Here is a 22,518-nt window from a genome sequence, read left to right on the forward strand (position 1 = left end):
TATTCCAATGTTACATACAGAGATAAATTATGCCCAGTGCTAAGCAGCCATGTTTTAAAAAAAAAATCTGTTGGCAAACCAACTGCCAATGTTCCAGCCAGCAAGGCACCTTTACAGGGGAATCTGTCTTTCATACAAACAAGAATTGACTTGCTGCACTTTAAAAGACAAAAAAAAAAAAAAAACCAACCAACCAACCAAATAAACAAACAAAAAAAAACTCCAAAGAAAACCACAAAAAAACCAAACCAAACCAAAGAATGCTGGGCTTTAATGGTTAACAGCAATCATGAACATTGGAAGAACTGAATATTAGAAAACAAGGCTAAACAAGTTGAATTTAGAATTAAGGTACAATTTCTAAAAAACTGAATATGATTTAAACATTTGAATAAATTTCAAAATTTCAAAATAACTATGGATTTTTCATTATCCATCTTCAAATTAACACTCAAGTTTTTCTGGCAAATATTTTATTGTAAGTCGAGTTAGTTATTGGATTCAACATTGGCGAAATCTACCATCTTGCACTACATAGTCTTAGGCCAGCTTATCTATCACTTGATTAATGACTTGATTTTAATGTTATTGGTAACACTTTCATGCAATTGTCTGCTTATTCAATCACCATGTCATAGACTGAAAGGGAGGAGGGAAATTTGGAAATGAAACTTCAAAAAGAGTGAGTGGAAGTTACTTCTGGAGATAATACAGAGGAAAAATTGTCAAAGAGTAAAGCAGTGGGCAAAGTCTAGATGTTTTCTTCAATGCATGTATAGCTCCGATACAGTGAAGCTACAAGTAGCAGCAGCCGTTTAGGTAATTGTTTACTTTGTGTCTGACTACCTACTAGCCAAGCTCCTCATTCACACTCAGACAGCTTTCTTATGAAGATCAATGAGCCAGCTTCCATCTGGGGGAACCACATAAACCTAAATGCTTGCTACAGTCCAGAGCTATAATGTGACATGACTTTTCTTTCACAGTCAACTTGTCACCTCCAGTTTAATTCACTTAGGCATTACTGTCATAGCAGTTGTTCAGGTATTAACAAGTTTAATTCAAAGTTGACTTTCTTATCCATCAGGAATGGGTCAGCACTCAACTAAAAGCAGTTACATGCTATTTGGGGTTTGGCTTTCTTTACTAGTGACTATTAATGCTATGATTGCTAGCAGAGCAGCTTCTGTGCATTCTCTGTAGCTTATTTTTCCAGAATCAGATGCTTATTCAGAGTATAACTCTAATTTCCATATTCTTCCTTGAAATTATAATGATGCAGCAATTTCTTTCTGCTTTAGTCTTCCTTTCATTACATTATCTGAAATGCCACTGTTTCAATTTTATATTCACTTACTCCTGACCCAATAAATTTACCCATTTCACTGACTCTGCACATGCATTCTTCACTGCCTGCTGCTCAATAGGTCATCTGCCTTCACTCCTAGCCATCCTATTTAGAGTACATCGACTCCTTAAATTTCCACAGTTTAGGGAAATATGGAAATGGACAGGGATAAAATTTTATCTGTTCTTTACTACCTTTCATTTGTGTATCAGCTAAGGCAACTTCTCATCTCTGTTCTTTGAATATGACCTCAGATTAAACAATGGAAGACACATTCTAGATGTATTTCTAAGGTAAAATAAACACCAGTATTTCAGTACTTTTCTTGTTCTGCATTTTACTAGTACCTACATATCTGTTCTATTACCAAGACCTAAAAAAGGCTAAGACAGGATGTAAAATACCTTATTTCATCACTGCTCAAGGCAAAGCCCTGCAGTCCCCTGTTTTATCTTAAATGATAAAAGCTTTATTGCCAGTCAATAAAATGCACTGTGCTAAACCCCACGTTATTTAGCATATCAAATATGACATTATGGCTACAGTAAATAAAGGTGAGTTTAAAAACCAAACTTCTTCCCTTCTGCATTAAAACTTCTTGTCACAGACAAGAGAAGTTAAAATTGGCCCCCAAGCCCTTATGCTGCAAAGCCATCACACTTATTTCAGAAGATTCAACCAACATGTAAAATGGTCTGTAACGGATTTGGATGCTCTTCAGCTCTCCTGCAGGTTAAGCTTCAATAAAGGGAGTAATTAGATGCATTTAACATCTGCTACAAAGTCACCAACATGACTTTTTGAAGCTTTGTACCAAGATTCATAATTGTATTCTCAATATGTTTCCAAGTTAATTAAACTGAGATGGAAAAGAAAAATGCTGTTCATGAGTGAAGTGTTTTGTAACTACTTTCATACCTCTTTTGAATGAGTGTAACATTGGCCCTGCTGAAAGGCTCATTGTTGCTAGTGTGATGGATCAGTTTCTAGATTTAAGTGCAAGTAACCACAACTATCAATGTACTTCTAGACACCTGAAAAATGATACCCACATTTTTTGCTTAAAGCAGTAAAACCAGACACATTACATGGCAGAAAGGTGTGCATGTTCCACATACACCCAGCTGCCTTAGTTTCAGCAAACTACTATAAGATCAGGACCAAGGCCATTGGCTTGCCTCTGACTGATAAATGAACATATACTTAACAATCAGCCACAAACCTGCTCTCTTCCACAGCAAAATGAATACGCTATTTCAACTTCTGCAATGTGAAGCAACACAGACCAATCAGACATTCAAGTGTAGATTCAAGTAAGAGCTTTAATCAATGCACAGACAGTAGAGAATATGGTATTCTCAATTCCCCTCAAAAGATAAAAAAATACTTAAGTATTTTACAAATTTAAAAAATGTAAAGTTTTCTTTTATGAATAATATACAAATGTTTTTTACTATCAAATGTATAAGACATTTTTATGTTACAACTGTTGCCTTCTCTTAGAATTATGTATTCCCTGAACTGTTCTCCTTAAAAAAACAGGACAGTATAATAAACCCATAAGTATAATGAATATATTGCTCATGACAGTAGTAAATGCTGAACAAAATAATTCAAAAGATATTTTTATCCATCAGATTGCTAAAGTTCTCATGTGAACTATATTAACATGAAGAAATTTTCTGCGTGTTAAATTTCAAAGTGAGACTGAACAATATCATCAGTCAAATAAGTCTCCATGCTCTGAAAAAGATGATAAGAGAGAAAACAATCCTTACAGACAAAAACCCCCCAAATTAAGGTATTGGTAATTGAAATTCATCCAGAAAAGGATACTCCTCAGAATACCCACATAGGTAATCTATAAAAGTCCTGAAGAAGAGAGACCTTTCACAAGGGCATGTAGTGACAGGATAAGAGGGAATGGTTTCAAACTGAGATTATGTTTAGCTTAGGTATCTGGAAGAAATTCTTTACTATGAGGGTGGTGAGGCACTGGAACAAGTTACCCAGAGCAGTTGTAGATGGCCCACCCCTTGAACTGTTCAAGGCCAGGCTGGATAAAGCATTGAGGAACCTGAGCAGCTCTGAGTCAAAAAAAAAAACTGTCTGAAAGCTGTACCTGCCCATGGCAGGTTGGAACTAGGTGATCTTTAATGTTCCTTCCAACCCAAGCTATTTTATGATCATATGATTCTATGTTAAGCCTTGTGTATTATCTGATACTCTAGCAGTGCCTAATGGTATCACTGTCACCATCTCTATTTGCCTCATTCCATCACTTGCTGAAGTAGGTTTGTCTGAGTCATGTAACAAATTGTTCTTCTCCAGAGGCCAAAAGGCTTGCTGGGGAAAAAACCCACCATGCAGTTCAGTAACTTTTGTGGAGGAATATTTGAGGAGCATCTTGATTTTGTAGACAGCTGGAACTACTATTAAAAAAATCTCTGAGAAATAGAGTGGTACAACAGAAAAAATGCCAATAAAGTTTTAATGTAAAAAAGAAACCAAAAAAACCCCAAAATCAATTTGCTGTATGTTTTGAATCTCATTGCAGGACATTCTTCCTCAGCTGGGTCAACCTGCTTGAATGCCTAAAGTCCTGCAAGGAAGGAGATACCCAGAATGCACAGGAGAAACCAAGACCCTTGTCTTGCAGCCAGACATACAGTAGCAACTGACCTGGTTCATTTTGTGACACTGACTCAAACAGGGACTCTGTTCTCCTTGGCCCACTTTTTCATGACGCGAACAATGTACTCTACTTGAGAATTACCAGTGCTCTTCAGAAGGTGCAGAACTTCCCGCAGAGTCTCTCTACAAAGGTGAAAAGCGAAGATTTAAGTGAGGGTTAGACCCAACTGATACAATAAACTGCCCACATCAAAGTATTTCACAAAACATAGGTTCTCTGAGACAGAGAGGTCCATTCGTCTCCAGTGCTGGAATAGGTTAAAATGTACACTATATGTGATCCCAGAGACAAAAAAAGCAACCAACGAAAAAGTCTTGAATACAATTGTAAAGAAATGATAAGTTAAAAAATAAAACCACCAAAATGTAATTAGTTTAGTATCTGCATATGTGTGTATTTGTATACATACCCTCACTCTTGCAAAATTGTTTCCCAGAACAAACCAAACTTTAAAAAAAATCTTTAATGTTATTTGCTAGTCTTTATCATGGCAACATCTAGCTTAATGCTGCCAAAGCACTTTACACATAACACAATACACACAAACACAAATAACATGGAAATGAACATTCCTAATAGAATAAACCTATTAGTAGTAAACCTATATAAATCCTGCTGCAGTTTGCCAGTTAGTTTACAATAAGAACTTAATTGCATACTTTGAAAAACAGGCAAGTTATGTGTATTTTACTGCATCTGCTGCAGTGATTGTTTAAAGGACACTTGAAAGGTATAGTAGTTAATGAGATTATTCCAGCAGAGAAGTGAATAGAAGGAAGGTGTAGAAGCCAAGATACACACCTACCAGTCATGTAGGAAACAGCAACTTTGGCCAGAAGACAATGGCCATCTGGCATCACAGCAGAATATTCACAAGGGAGCAGTTCTTAAATACAGCTTCACTACAATCTCTCACATCCCCCATCCAGTGAAATGGGCCGAAAACAAAATTATCAGTAACACAGATGATTTCCTTTAAGCTTTCATCAAGTAAGTATATTTGTGTGACACGGTCAGTGTCTTCAGAAGGAAAATTATAATGAAAGCATAGTCTCATCTACTCTTTGTTTAGAGAAATCACGTCCTTCCTACAGTGCTGTGTAAATGTTTCCTTAGTTCTGTTCATTTTAAAATGTCATGTGATAGTTTTCCATTCTTACACCATCAAGATGAAATGATGTTGTTTTCCCCCAGTTCGTGAACGCACTATTACATTAACCTAGCTTTTCCTAGTGATGATGACTAAAGTATTTTGGTATTTTATAGTCCACAGCACTTGCTCATAAATTGTTCTCTACCATATATTCTGTAACTGTTGGTGTGGAAGATAGACTTCCAGCTGAAGACTGCATATGGAGCCTCTGGATTGAGTGTCTATTCTCTGAAAGCTCAATAAAAGATTGGAAAGTGATATGTAGTCCTGAAGCTGAGATTATAATTCTGGTTTATAGCTAGCTGAAAATAGGAAAAGAGCAAAATAAATTCAGATACAACACAGAATACTCACTTTGCTTCTCGTCCAGCTAAGATCATTTGAAATACACCCACACAAGCACCTCTCTTGCCTTCCCAGTATTCAGGATTATTGTCCAGTCTCTCCAGAATATCAAAGGCTTTGGCTGAATAGTAAAACTGACGCATCTGCACAGAAAATGAAACATTATTCCTGACCACTTTTCAGAAGGGGATTAAAAACTCAGAACCCAGTTTTCTGAAATCAGCAGTAAGCTGTAGAAGCAATGTGCATTTTCCTGTTTTTCTGCAGGCAGCAAGTGACACAGAACAGGGACACTGCAGTTAAAGAAATGGGAAAGAGGTGGTATTACAACATCTTTTTTTGAGGTGCCCTTATCTAGTGTTGTACCAACTATACCAAAACCCTTGACAGAATATCAACCTCCAACTAGTCCAGACATTTGAAAATAAAACCACATTTCCTCATGTAGACATGGCCACATATTTGTTTATCTTCTGAGTTTAACTTAATCTTTTTTCTTCGCTGTTACAATACAGTACAAAAGAAGATTCAGTGACTCTATAATCCAAAATTTTCCTTAGCATAGGAAAATCCCTATGCGCACCCTATCTTTTTTCTGCCTTAGGTTCTCTACTTGTAATTGGGAACCAGGAGCAAGTTGCTTGGCAACAGTCAATGCAAAAGGAGTGACCAGATTAACTGTGGCTTTTGAAGTCAGCATAGCACATCTCATGTGAGCTGTATGAGTGCTCTCCACTTGAGCAAGCCTGAAGGGCAATGTTGTTTGTGACTAGCATTTTCCCATGAGAGATCACAGAAGGTAGACTGAGCACAACCTCCTGTCCTTTGGTAGCTGGAAGCCTGCAGAGAAAAAAGTGCAGATTGTGGGAGCTACATCTGGAAACCTTAGTCAGAGAAACACTGGTATTACAGGACAAGTAATAATTCTCTTTTCTTCACATAAATGTTGATTTTAACCACTGGTGACTGGCAAACACTTCAATGTATGGGAAGTTAAGATAGTGAGTATGAACACTATCAGATGTGTCAGCTAAAAAGAAAAATTAGAATATTGATGTATCCAAATTAGTATCTGATCTAGTTCCACTAAGCAGGTACAGGTTACATGTTCTCCTTCTATCTGACATAAATCTAGGAAATGCTTCACCCCAAGTCATGTGCTGTTTCCCATATGGATAAGATGGGCTATTGCATAAAAAGCATCAAGAAATTAGCATGAAATCCTGCATGCCAACTTCCTCACTGAACAATTTCTATCAGCACAGCAATGAGGCATCCAGCTACACCACCTCTCAGGATACTGCTGACTTGTTCCATTCATGTTCATTCTGTTTTTCATTGAGCAAAGCCTAATGCTTTGTTAAGTTACATCTCTGGTGCTGTCTGTGGATCTCCAACATAATGTAATGTTTCAGAAACAACTGAAAAATGCCATATAAAATCGAACAACATGGACCTTGCCATTTAGTTCAAGAGGTACAATGGCTGCTAGTGTAGAAAGACAAATTATATTACTAAAGTAACAATTTTGGAGAAGTCATTTATGGCCATTTGTAGACATATAATTAGGCTGAAAAATTTAGCTCTATCCATGCAGCTTTAAAGAGCTCTACATAAATCTAAAATGTGGAGATACTTCTCCTCTTCAGGACAAGGAGGTTTTGAAAAGAATTTAGACATAGCAATCAACTGATTTAAGTGAGACTTTAAATGATCTAGAGAGAGATTTTACACGAGGTCTGACTGTCAACCTGTTTTCACAAATTGCAGTTATGGGAAACACCAGAGGCATAGCACTTGCTTGAGCAACTAGACTTTTAGGGTGAGATAGTAACTGAGTACTTGAAAGACGTACAGGGGATAATTCTTTCAGTTTTAGAATATTGCTTTTGAGACCGCAAGGAGCATCTCCCATTACAAACATTAAGGAAAACACAATACTGGCCTGACAAAAACAAACAAACAAAAAAAGCAGCATGAGACATCTTGCTGAATCTATGCTAGATTTTTTTCCTCTAAAGTTTTTTGTCCTTTCTACCCATAATGAATCCCTGATAGGAGAAGCAAGTGTTATCATTATTGATAGCTCAAGCATGCAGTAATTTACCAACAGTTTAATCAATGGGTTCTCTACCAAGAAGGCCTGCAGGTTAAAATACTGACTAATCCTTGCCAACTCATTCATATTATTAGACATCCTGCCATTACAACAGAAAATTCACTAGTAATGACAATGATAAAAACTATCAAAAAATAACTGTTGGTACAATCACTGAATTAATGTCATACACCAAGCTCTAAAGAGAAAACTCACTTTGTAACAATCATTTGCAATGAGCTGCAATAGGTTAAAGGAGTCCCCTGATGTTTCCATCTTCAGATAGAGCTTCCAGGCTAGCTGTGGTTTCTTATTCATAATATCTGCAATAACAAGAAAAAGCTGGAATTGTGAAAAGAATATGCTATGTACAATATTCAGTGGCAGATAGAACAGATATTCCTGTATTTCTTTGTTTAATGTAAATGTCTCAGCCATGAGCATGAGGCTGGGAAGGGGAACTTGTCCTTATCTTCTGCCTTACTAGTGATAACAGCCAATTCAGCAGAGAACACCAGTGTCAAAAGGAACAATTGTAGTGTTTACATCTTAATTTATATTTCACAGATAAGCAACAAGAACAACTCTCATGATTTCAGATGTGATTAAGGAATATAATGGAAAGCATGAGAGAAATTTTTTATGCAGGACAAATGGCAATCCATTTATATAGTAAAATTTAGAATTGTGTGTCCTTACACACAAAAAAATGTTAATTGGCACCAAACTGAGGTCTTTAATACTTGGTGCCCATGTCAGTCTAAACCTTCAATTCCCATGATTCATAACAAATCAAAAGGAGAGGGCAGAGGCTGATGCCCCTCCAAGCATAACAAAACTTGTCATTACTAGAAAAAAATATTTCTAAATTCCTCAGATCCCAAGCTGGTTTTAAATTTGTGTATATGACTAGAATTTTTCATTGGTCTTGAACTTTAAACATCACAGTTAGAAATAAATGAATCTGAATCTTCTATCTCGATGAGTAGAAATTCTACTAGGGTGTTTAAACACAAAGATTCTATTTGTTGGTGATAAGAAGCCATTCTCTTGAATCTATGGTTGGTATTCATAATTCCAGGTTCATTCAAACACTGGGAGAAAAGAAAATTAAAGTTTTCCTTTATTTTTCAAGCCTTAACAGCTGCTCTGAGAGTACCTGGCTATTCACATAAGGATCACTCTTGTGTTTTTTCCAAAGAGGGACTGTTTAGCTTGTTTTATCTGTGTCCACTGTGTCTATACTTCTATTGCAGGTAGAATGGGTGGTAATCAACAACAAACATATAACACCAAATCACAGAATTTATAGATTCTTCTCATTTAGGAGGCAGCAAGACATCAAATTGGATTTATCTCTCATCAGCTCCAAATACCATATACAGTGGTAAACAGCCAGTTCTTAATTTCCAACACCAATCTACCTAGAGCAATGCAGTTCTGTGCTAATCCAATGGTTTTTGACCTTCTCTTCAAGAAGAATTTGGTATAAATAGTACTATCATACTAAACAAATATTACATTCTTTCATGTAAAAAGATGCATCTCTTGTACTTTTGCCCCTTGGAAATATTTCAGCATTGAATTGTTTACTACTCAATCCCTAATTATACTCTGACATTAACGTATTATAATGTGATCTGTTAGTAAATTACATACTTGACACAAAAAGATAACTATATTCATCATTCCCATAAAAAATTCAAATAGAACATTCATATATAAAGCACTCAAACACAATCTGGTACTGCAGTTTAATTAAAAAGGAAATAAACTGGCACATCCTAAAACAGAGTCATAGATAGGCATCCCTATGTGTGATGTGCCTGTCTGGAAAGATTATGTTAGGAGATGTTTACTACATCTGCAATATGACATAACATCCCAAAACATACATATTTACATTCCAGGTATAACTGCTGAAAATGGTTTGATAAGAAAACATTTTTCTATTGAGGCACTGTAAAGAAAACTAATTAGCCCAGGGAGTCTCAGACTTGAGTCCTCAGAAAAGCCCACTTCTATATTATTTTGTATGTGGCACAGCAGCTGTCTTTGTACTGAGGTGTACTCTACAGTGTTTTAAAAACTGGTAAATAAGATTTGTAACAGAATATTAAACACAGCAAAAGTTTCCTGGATTCAATGAAATTCAAGGAAAGAACTCCTCTAAGAGTTTTTGGAAGAAAAACACACGCTGGAGATTATAAGGATATCCCTCAGGCACAGGAGTTTGGACAACATGTAGAGTAACATGGGAGGAAGAAAAATACCGTGTATGCTTGCCTGATTCTTCTCTTCCCTAGGCATCTGACAGTGGCTAACCTTGAAGGCAGACAGACCCTTGAGCCTGACCCAGTATGAATGCTTCTATTTTGTGTTTTACTCTGAACATTTTAGAGTTGTAACTCAGTCTTTTAAGACAGAAAGTCTTCACTCAAGCAATTGAGTAGACAATTGAGAGGAAAAAGGGTCACTGGTCAGGACAAAGCTGCATTGACAGTACTATAACAGCATTGCACTGAAGCAGTAATTGCTTATAAAAGGCAGAGATATGAAAGGTGCAATAAGCACCCACACTATAACTAGTGCAATCAGCTCTTCACTTTCATAGTCCTGAATCCTCCTACAACATTAAATTCAATTAGAAGAGTGGATTGCCAGGACTGACGCAATAGAGGAGGATCTGTATTCTGCAATGCTGAAAGTAAAGTGACTCACAGCAGCGAGCCAGCCAGCTAAGGTAAACAAAATCACTTTTTATCTTCTCACTCTGGATCAAAAGGAACACCTGCAGGAAGAAGGAAAAGGAAAGATTATACACGCATGTACTTTTAAACAAACAGAAGGCAAACCTTCCTCATTTCAACACACAGATAAGGTTTAAGTCACACAAACAGCTGGTCATGAGAAGAGTTTGGGTATGCAATTGCAGTGTAGGGGGCATCCCTCTGTGTGGGGTAGGTGGAGGATTCACATAGTGCCCTGTTTGTCAGGGGACTTGTGCAGCTTCAGAACACCAAGCTATGCAGAGGGTGTGGCCTGCCCTGAACAAGCGCCAGTGGGCGGCCATGCAACACAAATAGCACAAAGGAACACTGGGCCTATGGGAAAAGCTATTTGGAATGTGTTTGTTTACAAGGCAATGCAAGCAATTGTATTAGCATCTTCTTGAAATACTGCAAGTTTCACATGTAGATGAGACTTTCCTTCCATACATGTCAGATCATTCCAGGTCTGCAATAACCCATTTCTAACCATTTCAGTTTCAGTAAGATTCTCAGGCAAAGCATTCATCTTTTGTACCTTACTGTATAAATACAGGTTTGTTACATTCTGCATAAAAAGGGATGTGTGGGGTAAGTTATACATTTTAAAATGTACTCTGGCTTTGCTCAAAGGAAAAAAAAAACTATTTATGCCTCTCTCGAGTGTATTTGCAACTAAACTGGATGCTACTGACAAAAATCAAAATACCTTTATAGGAATAGATGCATGTACTGGAACAGTGAGTTATACAAATTACTGACATTTGTATTGCTTGAAAATTGCTGATCCTCTAATTTGGAGGGGGAGGAGAAGGAGTAATAGGGAAGAAATAAAAAGAAAGCAGCATTATCACTGTAAGTAGCACTTTATCATATGTTTTATTTTATTATGTCCAGGGAGGTATGCTTTTAAATAACTTAGTAAGTGCTATATGTAGATGACTTACAAGTTTATGAGACACTGGGGAAGACTGAGCATTATATGGAACTGTCATCATGACCCAAGATCAGACATGAGGCCAGATGAATCAATGCAATTATATAATTCTGGTATTTAAATGCATCACCTATATAACACTAGTTTCTATAGTACAGCTTCTAAAAAACATAAGAGGAAAAATGTAGATTAACAGGAGTTTACAACTTTGTGTTTCTTTGTTGCCTAGTTGCTGCTAAACCTTACTTATAGCATTATCATTTTTATGGAGTTTCAGGAATCAGCATTGCCTGCTAGCACAGTTTTGAAAGATTTTCATGAGGCTAAGTGAATCGAAAGCTTGTTGAATTGAAATAGAAAGCCATCTTCCTTACAGTCTTGGAAGTTTTTCTTAAAGAGAGAAGTAATTTTGGGTCACAGAAATGAAGGGGTGAGGGTGCTGGATGGGAGGGTAGGTATGAGGGGGGAGAGAGAAGTTGTAAAGCCGGGGGGGCTCTATTATTGACAAATCTGGATAGTTAAAAAGTTCAAAAGACAAGTTAGAAAAACAAAACAAAACATAAACCCCAAACCAACCAAACCTATATGATTCACTTTAGACTATGTGCTGTGGGATTATTTTTGTGGCTTGTCTTCTTTTCTGGTCTTGTGGAAAATGTTGCTTCCACCTTCATAATAGCTATTTGCTTTTGCATATTTTAGCTGTAATTAAGTTTCTGCTGCAGACAGACATAAAAAAGTACTGGGTGTAGAAGTTAATCTCTTCCAGCTGCATATGAATGCTGCTGAATAAGATAGTGAGCAGTTCCTCTTTTCCTCCCACATATCCCAGAGGAAGATTAAAAAAAAAAAACCCACAAATTTCTAGGGACACCTAGAAGCTCTTAACTATTCAGTGTCTTTTACTTAGCATGCCCTACTCAGTCTGAACAGAAAGAGTGCCTGGGATCCCAGACAAAGCGTAGAAAATCTGATTAAGAGGCCATTCTTTGATCAATTAGAGGTAGCTGCAAGCACTCTTGTGATGCACCACAAGCAGCATGACTCCCTGTATACCTCACATTACAAGATTAGCAAGATAATCTTTTCTGAATAGTGCTCACTGAGAGTTTCAGTTCCCCTGAGAAGGGGAAGAAGATGTTCCACAGAACCTGCTTATTTTCAACCAACATGAAGATCTGGGTGAAGAAAAGGAAGGAAGGAGAGGAATAAGGGGGAAATGTTTCCATTGCTTTTTTTCGAAGAAAATAAATACATACCTCTTCAGCTTCACTAAAATTGCCCATTGCAGCTTTGGCTTGGGCATAGTTGAAGTTAAAAGTGTCATTGTTGTAGAAGTAACTCTGAAAAACATGGACAAATCCCAAATAAATACAAAAAAAACACCTCCTCCCATGATAAAACAACATTAAAAATACATCCCCCCGCCTCAATCTGAGTCAGACCATATAAAGAAGACAATGGGAAGGAAAAGAAAATCCCACATTAGGAACATACGGTATTTATAAACAGTAGGCAGAAAAATTATGGACTAGCTTTTCCATCCTACATTCATGGCTACAAACACTGCTGACACATTCCACAATATTAACTATGAGAGACCTGGAAAATGTTTCAAGCTTAAAATTGCAGTGGCAGCTTTTGTGGGTATAATTTTCACTTGGGACATGTGAAGACATGCTGTGCTGCCACGGCCTCTTTCACTTCCCAAGCACTTATTCACCACTAGGGTGGGTAAACAGGCAGTTGATTTCCTTGAGTCTTGAAGGCAGTTTGAGACAAACAAAACAGTTTGTTCTTCCAAGACTTGTCAAGGTTTATCAAGAGATCCTGTGCATCTGGTTATGCGATGGATGCTAATCTGACAAATGGATCTCATGTTGGAAGTGAAGCCACAGTACTGGGCTGTAGCAGACAGTACACCAGGTAATAGCACTAGATACGAAACATCTGGTTTAGGACACATCAGATTCAACTAGCTCTATCTTCTCTGTAAAGCTACATGGGTCAAAGCAGGAAATGTAACTCAAGGTACAGGTTAGGCTGATATTTGGGGTTGACCTGATCACAGTCAGTCTGAACTATAACTCAGATGACCAAAAGTCAGCTGTGCTCTACATTCAGCATTGTCCCACACTGCTGGACCAGTAGAACTGGCAGAGGTAAGACAGAACACAATACCAGATGCAAGCATAAATGGGATTGAGGATCCCTGCCCAGCAGCAGTGCAGTGCTTATAAGAGAGCATGGAGAAATAGGTGGTTTATCCAATATGGTTACTGCAAGGAAGCATCTCTGTGTGCATAACAGCAAGGTGTAGGGAAGAGAAATGTTTTTCCTTCTACAACATTTATAAAGGAAATGGAACTTGTGTAGGAAGATCTAAATTTTGTTTTTTTCCCCTCTTCAGAGTGAGAAGGAGGTAAAAAGCATAGTTGGAACTGTACAAAAGGTAAATGAAGCAAGGCACAAATCCCTTTCCCAGTAGTATCTTCTTTCATGATGTAGGGATACAGAGGAACATTTTCCTTTCACTGTCACAGGCAGTCCACAAAGGGTACCGATTTAGTTCACCCACACACATCAAGCTAGTGCCTTGAAAGGAAAGGTGAGGGATTGCCACTATTTGCCAGATGTCCAGGTTTCACCCAAACAGTCTATGGTAGCATGCACAAGCCAGCAACTACAGCAAGCTATGTGACAGCATGAGGATGAACCAACTGGGGTGCACCTTAAGCTCAGTTTGTGAAAATATTTTAGTGCCCTTATGGTGAACTAACTATGGGTTTCACCATATGAGGATTACAACACTTTACTGCATTCTTTCTCAACAGTAGTTTCATGTGAATCAGTACAAGTCCCAGGTTAAGCAAAGCTGGTGAGCCAGATGCTACTTTTACTGCATGAATGCTTTCTTCTGTTCAAGTAGACCCCATTGTATTTTTTAATTAAAATGGAGAAGAACCTTTGTCAACAATCAAACTCAAAAAATGTGTCATTCTGTCCTGATCATATAAGTGTTAGAGACCAGACCTACTGCAAAACCAAAACCAGGAGAAATTAACAAGTGCTGCTGATAATACAACACATTCACAGCAGCTAATTTTTTTTTTCTTTTTTATTTTTTAAACCATACTGTATGTACTGGATTTTACTCTTTTGTGGTCTTTTTAGAGATCTTCAATGTTTTCATAAAACCAACTGTCCTCTGAGTGACATCCATTTCAATAACTACTCAGATACTCAGCTTAAAAATGAAGAATTCCCATTGTGGCCACAACTCAGCAGAGCCTGAATCAGGTTGTTTTTTACTCAGTTAATCCCTGACAGTATTATAATGTCACCCTTGGGGCAGCTGGCAATACATTTATGTCCTCTGAGGCTTTCTTATGCCTAAAGCAGTTTTAATTGATCATGGATGAAAGTGGTATTTCTTGAGAGAATACCAAGCAAATAATCTTCATAGAGGGCAGCTCTATTTTAAGAGCTGCAGAGATTCAACTGAAGTTTATTCCTGTGAATGAAACACAGAAGTAAATCCATGTACACCTTGCCTATAACATGGTACAGAAATAATAATTTTTGCATTCATGTGACCTATTGAGAAGGGAAATGACTTAAGTAAATCTGAGCATGTCTAGTCTCAGCTGCAAAATTATGAGAATGATCAATTACTTCAAAAGGAACAAGAAAATAAAGTTGTAGTAGGCAGTAAATTTTTGCCCCATATACCTTGGAGGTGGTTTGTAATCAAATTTAACTTTGACCTTTTCGGTTTAGAACTAGTTGTTTAAGAACCTTTTCAAGGAAATCGAAAGAGCTGAACTTATATGTGGAGTAGTTAATTGCATTATAAATGTAAGAAATACACAGAATTAATTCTCTGGAAATTACCATCTATACCCATTGACAATAAACTGAGGCCAGATGACTGGCTAACTAGAAATCTAACTTTTAGATGGCTCAAGTAAGGCAATGCAATTCTTACTGTTAATTTCATTTTCTTCAACTACACACATACTCCAATTTGGAGTGGTGGCAGTGTATCTCCTCATTCTACTACAATGGAACTATTCCAGTGCCTAAAGCCACTGGGATTTCTTCAAAAGTTTCCTTTTGAAGTTTAAAAACACTACACCTTCACCATTTTTCACTCACCAGCTGCTTTTGAGCACCATTACAACCACATGTTTTTCTTTAGATCTCATACTCCTTATAACATTGTAGTTATGCTCATCTTGTGTATCTCCCAATTATTTTAATAATTTCTTTTAAGATTCTCATTCCTCTTCCTGCCAAACAGAGAGTTATTTCAACTCTACTTTCAAACCACTGGAACAAGACTGCAATCATTTAATCCATAATCACACTCCAGCCTCCCTCTTTCTTCACATCTGACTTTAACTGTGTATCTGTAAGTTATACCCATTCTATGGGTATGCTGCATGTTGAATTCAAGCTTCTCTTATTTTGAAAAATGCAACATTGCCTGCAGGGTACTCAGATATCTTCCACAAAAATAACATTCCTAACTTAGTGCTTTGGTAATACTGCCCTATTTTAGCCGTTCAGTGACTGCTTTCTCTGTAAAATGTAAATGTTATTCCTTTCAGAGTCTTTAATGTCTTATCTTCCTTGTTCACCAAAATGTTGTCCCCAGTTATCAACCAGTGACAATAATCTCCAACACTCACTTGATAAGTCTTAAGAAAACATTTGGGGTTTTTTTCCTTCATGCTGCCCATCCCATAAATATACACTTTTTTTTTTTTTTTCATTGTCTTCCTTTAATTATATTTCTTACCTTCTGTGATGCCCCCAGAAAGCCTGATAATTATTAGATTACAAGTATGATAAGTCCATCATGCCCACCATGCTGCAAGGTACTATTTTCTAAATTGCTTCTTTACATTTTAATCCATTTACTGCACTGACCACTTATGTCCCGCTATCATTCCTGTGTTTTATTTTTACTGATTTGTTTCTGTATCTTTTTATGTTTCCATTGTGTCTCACACAGTACAGTCTAAAAGCAGTGATTTCATACATTACAGTACTACCAATACTAAATAATACTAACCTTGATTGAGTTGAGGTAAATTAGGACATTAGGAAATTGTCTAAGAAGAAAGAAGCAGGAGGACATGCACTGTCTCCCTGGAATGGTATCTAAAATTCAAAAGAGAAATGCAAATTTGTAGAATTTAAAAACACATGGTAATGGAAAACATTGCCAAGATTGCTGGCACCTCTGAAAGCAGCTAGTTTCTAAAAATAGTGTAGCTTGCCTTTTCAGGCAAAGGACCATACTGGACATTAGGAAAAACCATTTGTTCATCTTGTCACCTCTCTCTACAGCATCCAATAACTTTTGCAAGACCTTGTTCAACAGCAAAGTCTACAGTGACAAATAACAATTTTACCACAGGCCTTACCTGTGACACAATTTACATAATTTTACCATGAATTATTCTTACTCCTATGAAATGACCCTTTATACAAAGCCTGGGTTTGCTATTCTTCCACCATTAGTCTTATCCAGGACAAAGAAACTCTACATATTTTAATTTTAGTTTGAGTTAGAGGGTAAACTTGCTATACTGAAAATATTGTCATAAAAAAGAATTAATACAGGAACAGGTAAAATCCTAAGTGATATCAGACGGTATGGAAATAAATGTCCATGCATGTGGATTACCACATTGCTCACAAGAGGTAAAGCCATAAATAAGTTAGACATATCAGCTGGAACAAGTGTTACTCAACTTTGCTGCTATCTATGTCATCATAAACTCTGCTGCAACCATATTATGCTGTCACCTACTCTGACATTGCAAGATGTGTCACTGAAAACCATCTCAAACTTTTTTAGAGATTCTGAAGTAAGCTTACTAGGACTAATTTTTGTAAGACCCAGCTACAGACATGGATGAACCCAGGTAGCAGCTGGGAAGGCCTAAATGGAAGTGATATCAAATCACTACTATTCCACTACATCAAGCGATTGTTAGAGAGAATGCTGCTCTGTGCAGTTTGGAAAGGTGACGAGATAAGATCCAAGGCTACCAATATTCCTAAGGTAATCTGCTCCTGACTGTTGGTTACCATCAATCCATTCACATGAAAAATTAAAATAACTTTTCTGTATAAAGAAATTTCATGTAACAAAAGACAAATATTTGACTCCATACCGCCACACAAAATTGAGCATTCAACTGGAAAACAGATTATTCTCCTTAAAATATGGTAGGTAGTAATTATTCCTGGAAAGCACTATATAAGATGTCAAAATACATTTCAAAGAAAAGCAAAATATTCTCATTTTTTATCTTTTAGCACTAGGATATACTGAGCTTGGATGTCCTGTCATTTCCATATGGAGACAATCAATCCTTATCTGTGTCTGAACCTTATCATTCAGTTCTCCAACCTTGGAAGATTATTTGGTTATTTATGAAGTGTTCACTTGGGAGCAGAAACTGGCCTGTATATTTATCTGTCCTTTTTTACATGCAGGTATAGTTTTCATGACAAATATTTGCCTTTACCAGACAATAACAGAAACAGTTTTATAAAAAAGAGCCAAGAAACATTGATTAACAAGACTAGAGATAAGTCAAAAATTCCCCTTTTCTCTGAAATTTGATTTCTGAAGTTCATAAAATCACAATTTATTTTGAAAAAAAATTTAAAAAATGCAAAACATCTAAAAAAGATTAAAACGGAGGATGCATTTTTAGTAAAAATCAATCACAGTAACAAAATATTAGAAACACAATATTTCCATAAATGATTAAAATGTTTCTAAGTTTAGTATTTATTCTTATGTCTGCATTTGGCAGAAAGTTTTATTATCCCAGCACACCATCCTCCATATATTTTACTGAAAGATTCTGTTTAAAAAACCAAACAAGTAAAACATCTGTATATCTCATACAACTCAGCAATGAACACTACCTAGTGACAGAAAAACTAGAATTTTCTAATTCACCCCATGTGGCTCATGCAGAAAGAAGAAAAATTTGCCACTTGAAAAAATTACTTAGGGTGAACTAAGAGAACCTTAAAGAAAAAACTGCATGAAGTTAAGAAGAAATGTTTCATTCCTCTCACCCAACATCAAATATGCCTGAGTTGGTCCTAAAAGAAGATCACTGAAAACAAATGGGGTGCTCTTTTTCATTATACTTGCACTCGTTTTGGGTAGTTTGTAAGACTTATGCTAAGCACCAGAAACACTGCATTTATTGGGAATATTAATTTGTTTTCACTGATGTTCCTCTTGCCCCATTTCCTCCTCAAAAGAAATCTGATCTGTTTAATGTCCCATCCAGTTGAGACCCTAGTAGAAGAGAATGAGAACTAGCTATAAAAATCTACTTATATCCTCCTTCATAATGTCATTTCATGTCATTAGAATTAAGAATTTTTATCAAGCCTAAAAAAAACCCGAGCTGCTGTTCGGGTGTTATGTCTGCTGCTAGAGAATGAATATTGACTCCTACACTCTAAGTGCTGCTTGGATGCTTTTTAGTTTTTGTTTTCTCTGTCCCCTGTTGAAGTGCACAACATCCAACATGAGATAAAACATGTACATTTAATGGAAATGACTTGCACATTAACTCAGTTTATTCCATGTTCCTTGAACCTCCAAGGCAGAGATCTAATTAAAAAAAGCAAAGAGCTTAATTGATGACTACAAATGACTTCACAAATAAATGACACTGTGTTCTTCCTAAACTCCTGTTGCTGCTTTTGTTAATGTAGTCAATGGGATTTCTACAGTTAACAAATGCAAGTCAGAAAAAATATTCCACATCTTAATTTTAACCCATTATTTCTTGATAACCCACATTAAAAGAAGAAGCCTTGAAGACTGTTGCAGTTTAACCCCAGCTGGCAACACTAAGTACCACTCAGTTGCTTGTTATTCCATCCTCCCCCACTAAAAAAAAGTAAAGCTTGTGGGTTGACACAAGAATGTGTCAATTATTTCAATATTTATAATTGAAATAAAATATGATTATTATTAATAATAATAGTAATAACAGTAATGAAAAGGGGACAGAGAGACAGAGAGAGAGAGAGAGAGAGGAATAAAACTCAGGAGAAACAAATGACCCAGAATACAATTGGTCACCACCAACCCAGGCCTTCCCCAGAGCACAGTAAGCCCCTCCTAGCCCTGGTTCATGTACTGGGCATGGTGTTCCATCGTATGAAATAATCCTTCGGCTCATTCAGATCAGATGTCCTGGCCATGCTCCCTCCCAACTTCTCATGCAGCTCCTCACTGGCAGAGCATGGGTGACTGGAAAGTCCTTGACTTTGCAACAACTAAAATATCACTGTGTTATTAACATGATTCTCATACTACATTCAACATGCAGCACTCTACCATTCCCTAAGAAGAAATTTAACTCTATCCCAGGCTAAACTGGAACATAGGCCCAGTTGTAAGCAAAGACTTAGCAGAGGATTTCTTCACTCTAGCAAAAACAACCTGCTTCTGTATTATAAATCTGCAAAGCAGCTAAGCAACTTGATGAAGACCTTAAAGGTCCTTGGAAGGACTAGCTGGATGGGAAGTGCTGAAGCATGATGTACACACTTGAACAGCATGGCCAGCTACTTAGGAAAAGCTCAAGTATAAAAACAGCAAGTATTCTGTTCTCTGTCCCAATCCAGCAAAACAAATGACCACAAATATTCAACATGGTGGCTAATATGCTTAGCTACCTAAAAACATAAAACCTATTATATTGGATCCAAGGTCTGTCGAGTTCAGAGTTTGCTGGGTGAGAATATGCAGCTATAGAAAGAAGATATTCTAATTTCACATATAATACGTACTGTGGTATGTAATGGCACTTCTGCTGAAGTGCTCCTAGCTTTCAACAATTTGAGGACTTCTTAATCACTGCTGAAAAATTTGTGTTAAACAGCCAATGGCCTTTTCATCGACAACTTTTTTTATACATTCAGGTTCTCACAAGTTTCTCTATCAAATAAGTTGTGTTATGTGAAAAAGTAATTAATGCTGTTTATTTTGTCTTAAGTGATAATTTATGTCAATGCTCTTTGATTTTTGTATTGTACAGTAAGTAATTCCTCTCTATTCCTCTTTTCCTTGTCATTTATGAGGTACATAATCAAACTCAGTCATTATTTTTCGGCCCATGTATTCTGCTTTACTTAATCTCTCCTTTTCTCCTACTTCAAGAATCCATCTCCTTTCTTTGATCATCCTTGCTGTATTTACTGTATCCTTTCTTGATCTACCATTTTTTAAAGAAATGTAAGAACCAGAACTGTAGACAGTATTCAAGGAAAAGAATCACACTGTATACAATGACAGTAATTATTTTTGTTTTCTCTTTCCTCATCAATTCTCAAGATCCTCTTCAACTTTTCTGATAATTTTTCCTAAATTTAATTTGCATATTATTACCCAGTCTTGTATAGTCTTTCACATCTTTCATCATTGTGGAAGCTTTTATTTGTACTACTGTGGGTAATTTTATACCGTTGGCAAACCTAGTCATGTCATTATTTGTCTCCTATAGCTCATTAATTATGAATACAAGCCTTTTCTTTAGAGAAACAGAAGGTTCTTTCAAGTGTTCAAATCAGGTGCATTTTATCCTTTTCACTGCTACTTCCCTATAAATTTTCTAATTTTCTGCTACAAATGAGAAAGGTTATTATGTAGCTTCTCTTCTTAGGATTAGTACTGTGGACATTTTTTGAGGTATTTTTTAACACACGGATTTTGAATTTGATTATACTCAAATGACTGTAGTGCAATTGTAATTTCATAATAAAATTTTAACTCAAGTGCTATGTAATTCAATATTGGTCCAGAGTTACCTGTTCACTTGTTCTTTTTCTAAGAAAGATAGAAACAAAAAGTTCATGCTGTTTATTATGCCATGTAATTGCATTTATTAGGTCAATATGGGCAGAACAAGTCTCCAACTATGATTTATCTTTCTATATAAAATCTGTAATCTGTTTAATATGGAACTCACTGTTCCTATCCAGGCTGACTGGTGAATAATTTGGCTTCAATATGGTGAATTGCCTATCAAAACATAAAACTGAAAACAATATTATATTACTCACTGATAAAGAAAATATATTTATTTTGAGAGAAGTTTTCTATAATATTTAGAACCATTTTTCCACTGGCATAACCTTTTATCTATATTTATGTATGTTTATTTATGTACAACCTATGTTTATTTAATGTACAATCCCTATTGTACATTAAATCCCATCCCACAGACATTAAATACATTAATATCCTATGTTACCTTCCTCCTATCACATAAAAAAAAAATTTAGTTTTTAGCTTCCTCTTTTAAAATCAGGCACTCCACTTTATCCAACTTCTTTAAAACACTTAAATACTTGGACTTCATGTGCTTGGTTTTTTGTTATATCTTACCTAAACAGAGCTGTTTGCCCCTTCTATTTCCTATGTACAGTTTGATGACCTCCATCTGTTATTCATTTGAGGTTAAACAAAACCCCTCATGCTATTTTACCTTTAAAGGAATTGCCCTGAATTGTGTGCTTTTCTCTACGGCAGTTTCCTCCCACAAACTTTTAAGAAGATGCCAAAACAGTTCTTACATGGAAGTACCACAAGGGTCAGATGCTCACAGTATTGATGCTTCCTTTTACCTCTGATTGGAACCAATCCTTCCCATAGGTTTGTTTTTTCAAGTAATCCACCTTCCTGAGTGTACTACATTTCTACTGCCATTCCCCCTGCCATTGCAAGGTTGAGGTCTCAGCCTCTCTATCTTTAATTTTCATATGAGTTTAAAAGTATTTCACAGTAAAACTCAGACTTTTGGCTTCCTAACAATTTCAATTTTGGGCTATATGTTCACAAGAAATCCTCCTCTGACTATCTTTGCCCTGAATATCTCTGTATTATTTTTGTCCATTTGTGCGCTGGTCACTCATCGCACCCGCATGACTGTTACAGGCATGAGGATGTTCCCACTAACCAAGTCCTCCACTGCCATAGTTCATATTGTTTCTTCTGTTTTCTGGGATCCCAACTCTAAAGAGATAGCTTCTATGCAAAAGGAATGAGTTAGGGAAATCTCATCTATGGAACCACTTCCAGCCTTCCAACATGAAATTCTCTGATGCATGAC

The 22,518-nt window shown here is 36.5% G+C and overlaps 1 protein-coding gene across 4 annotated transcripts in view; it reads right to left on the reverse strand.

The window, feature by feature from the left end:
- Window positions 1-1,987: 1,987 nt before the first annotated feature.
- Window positions 1,988-22,518, reverse strand: part of TTC26 (tetratricopeptide repeat domain 26) — a 47,743-nt gene continuing 27,212 nt past the window's right edge. For 3 of the 4 annotated variants that reach the window (XM_030960951.1, XM_030960953.1, XM_030960954.1), the window contains 6 exons: window positions 16,425-16,513; window positions 12,604-12,687; window positions 10,361-10,430; window positions 7,856-7,962; window positions 5,551-5,684; window positions 1,988-4,165 (listed from right to left, as the gene is read on the reverse strand). In XM_030960951.1, coding sequence (XP_030816811.1) covers window positions 4,054-4,165; window positions 5,551-5,684; window positions 7,856-7,962; window positions 10,361-10,430; window positions 12,604-12,687; window positions 16,425-16,513 — 596 coding nt within the window. In that variant the 3' untranslated portion in view covers window positions 1,988-4,053. The remainder of the gene's footprint in view (window positions 4,166-5,550; window positions 5,685-7,855; window positions 7,963-10,360; window positions 10,431-12,603; window positions 12,688-16,424; window positions 16,514-22,518) is intronic. The other variant, XM_030960952.1, reaches the window with a different exon arrangement.

Source organism: Camarhynchus parvulus, chromosome 1A, assembly GCF_901933205.1.
Source record: "Camarhynchus parvulus chromosome 1A, STF_HiC, whole genome shotgun sequence".
Taxonomy (NCBI): Eukaryota; Metazoa; Chordata; class Aves; order Passeriformes; family Thraupidae; genus Camarhynchus; species Camarhynchus parvulus.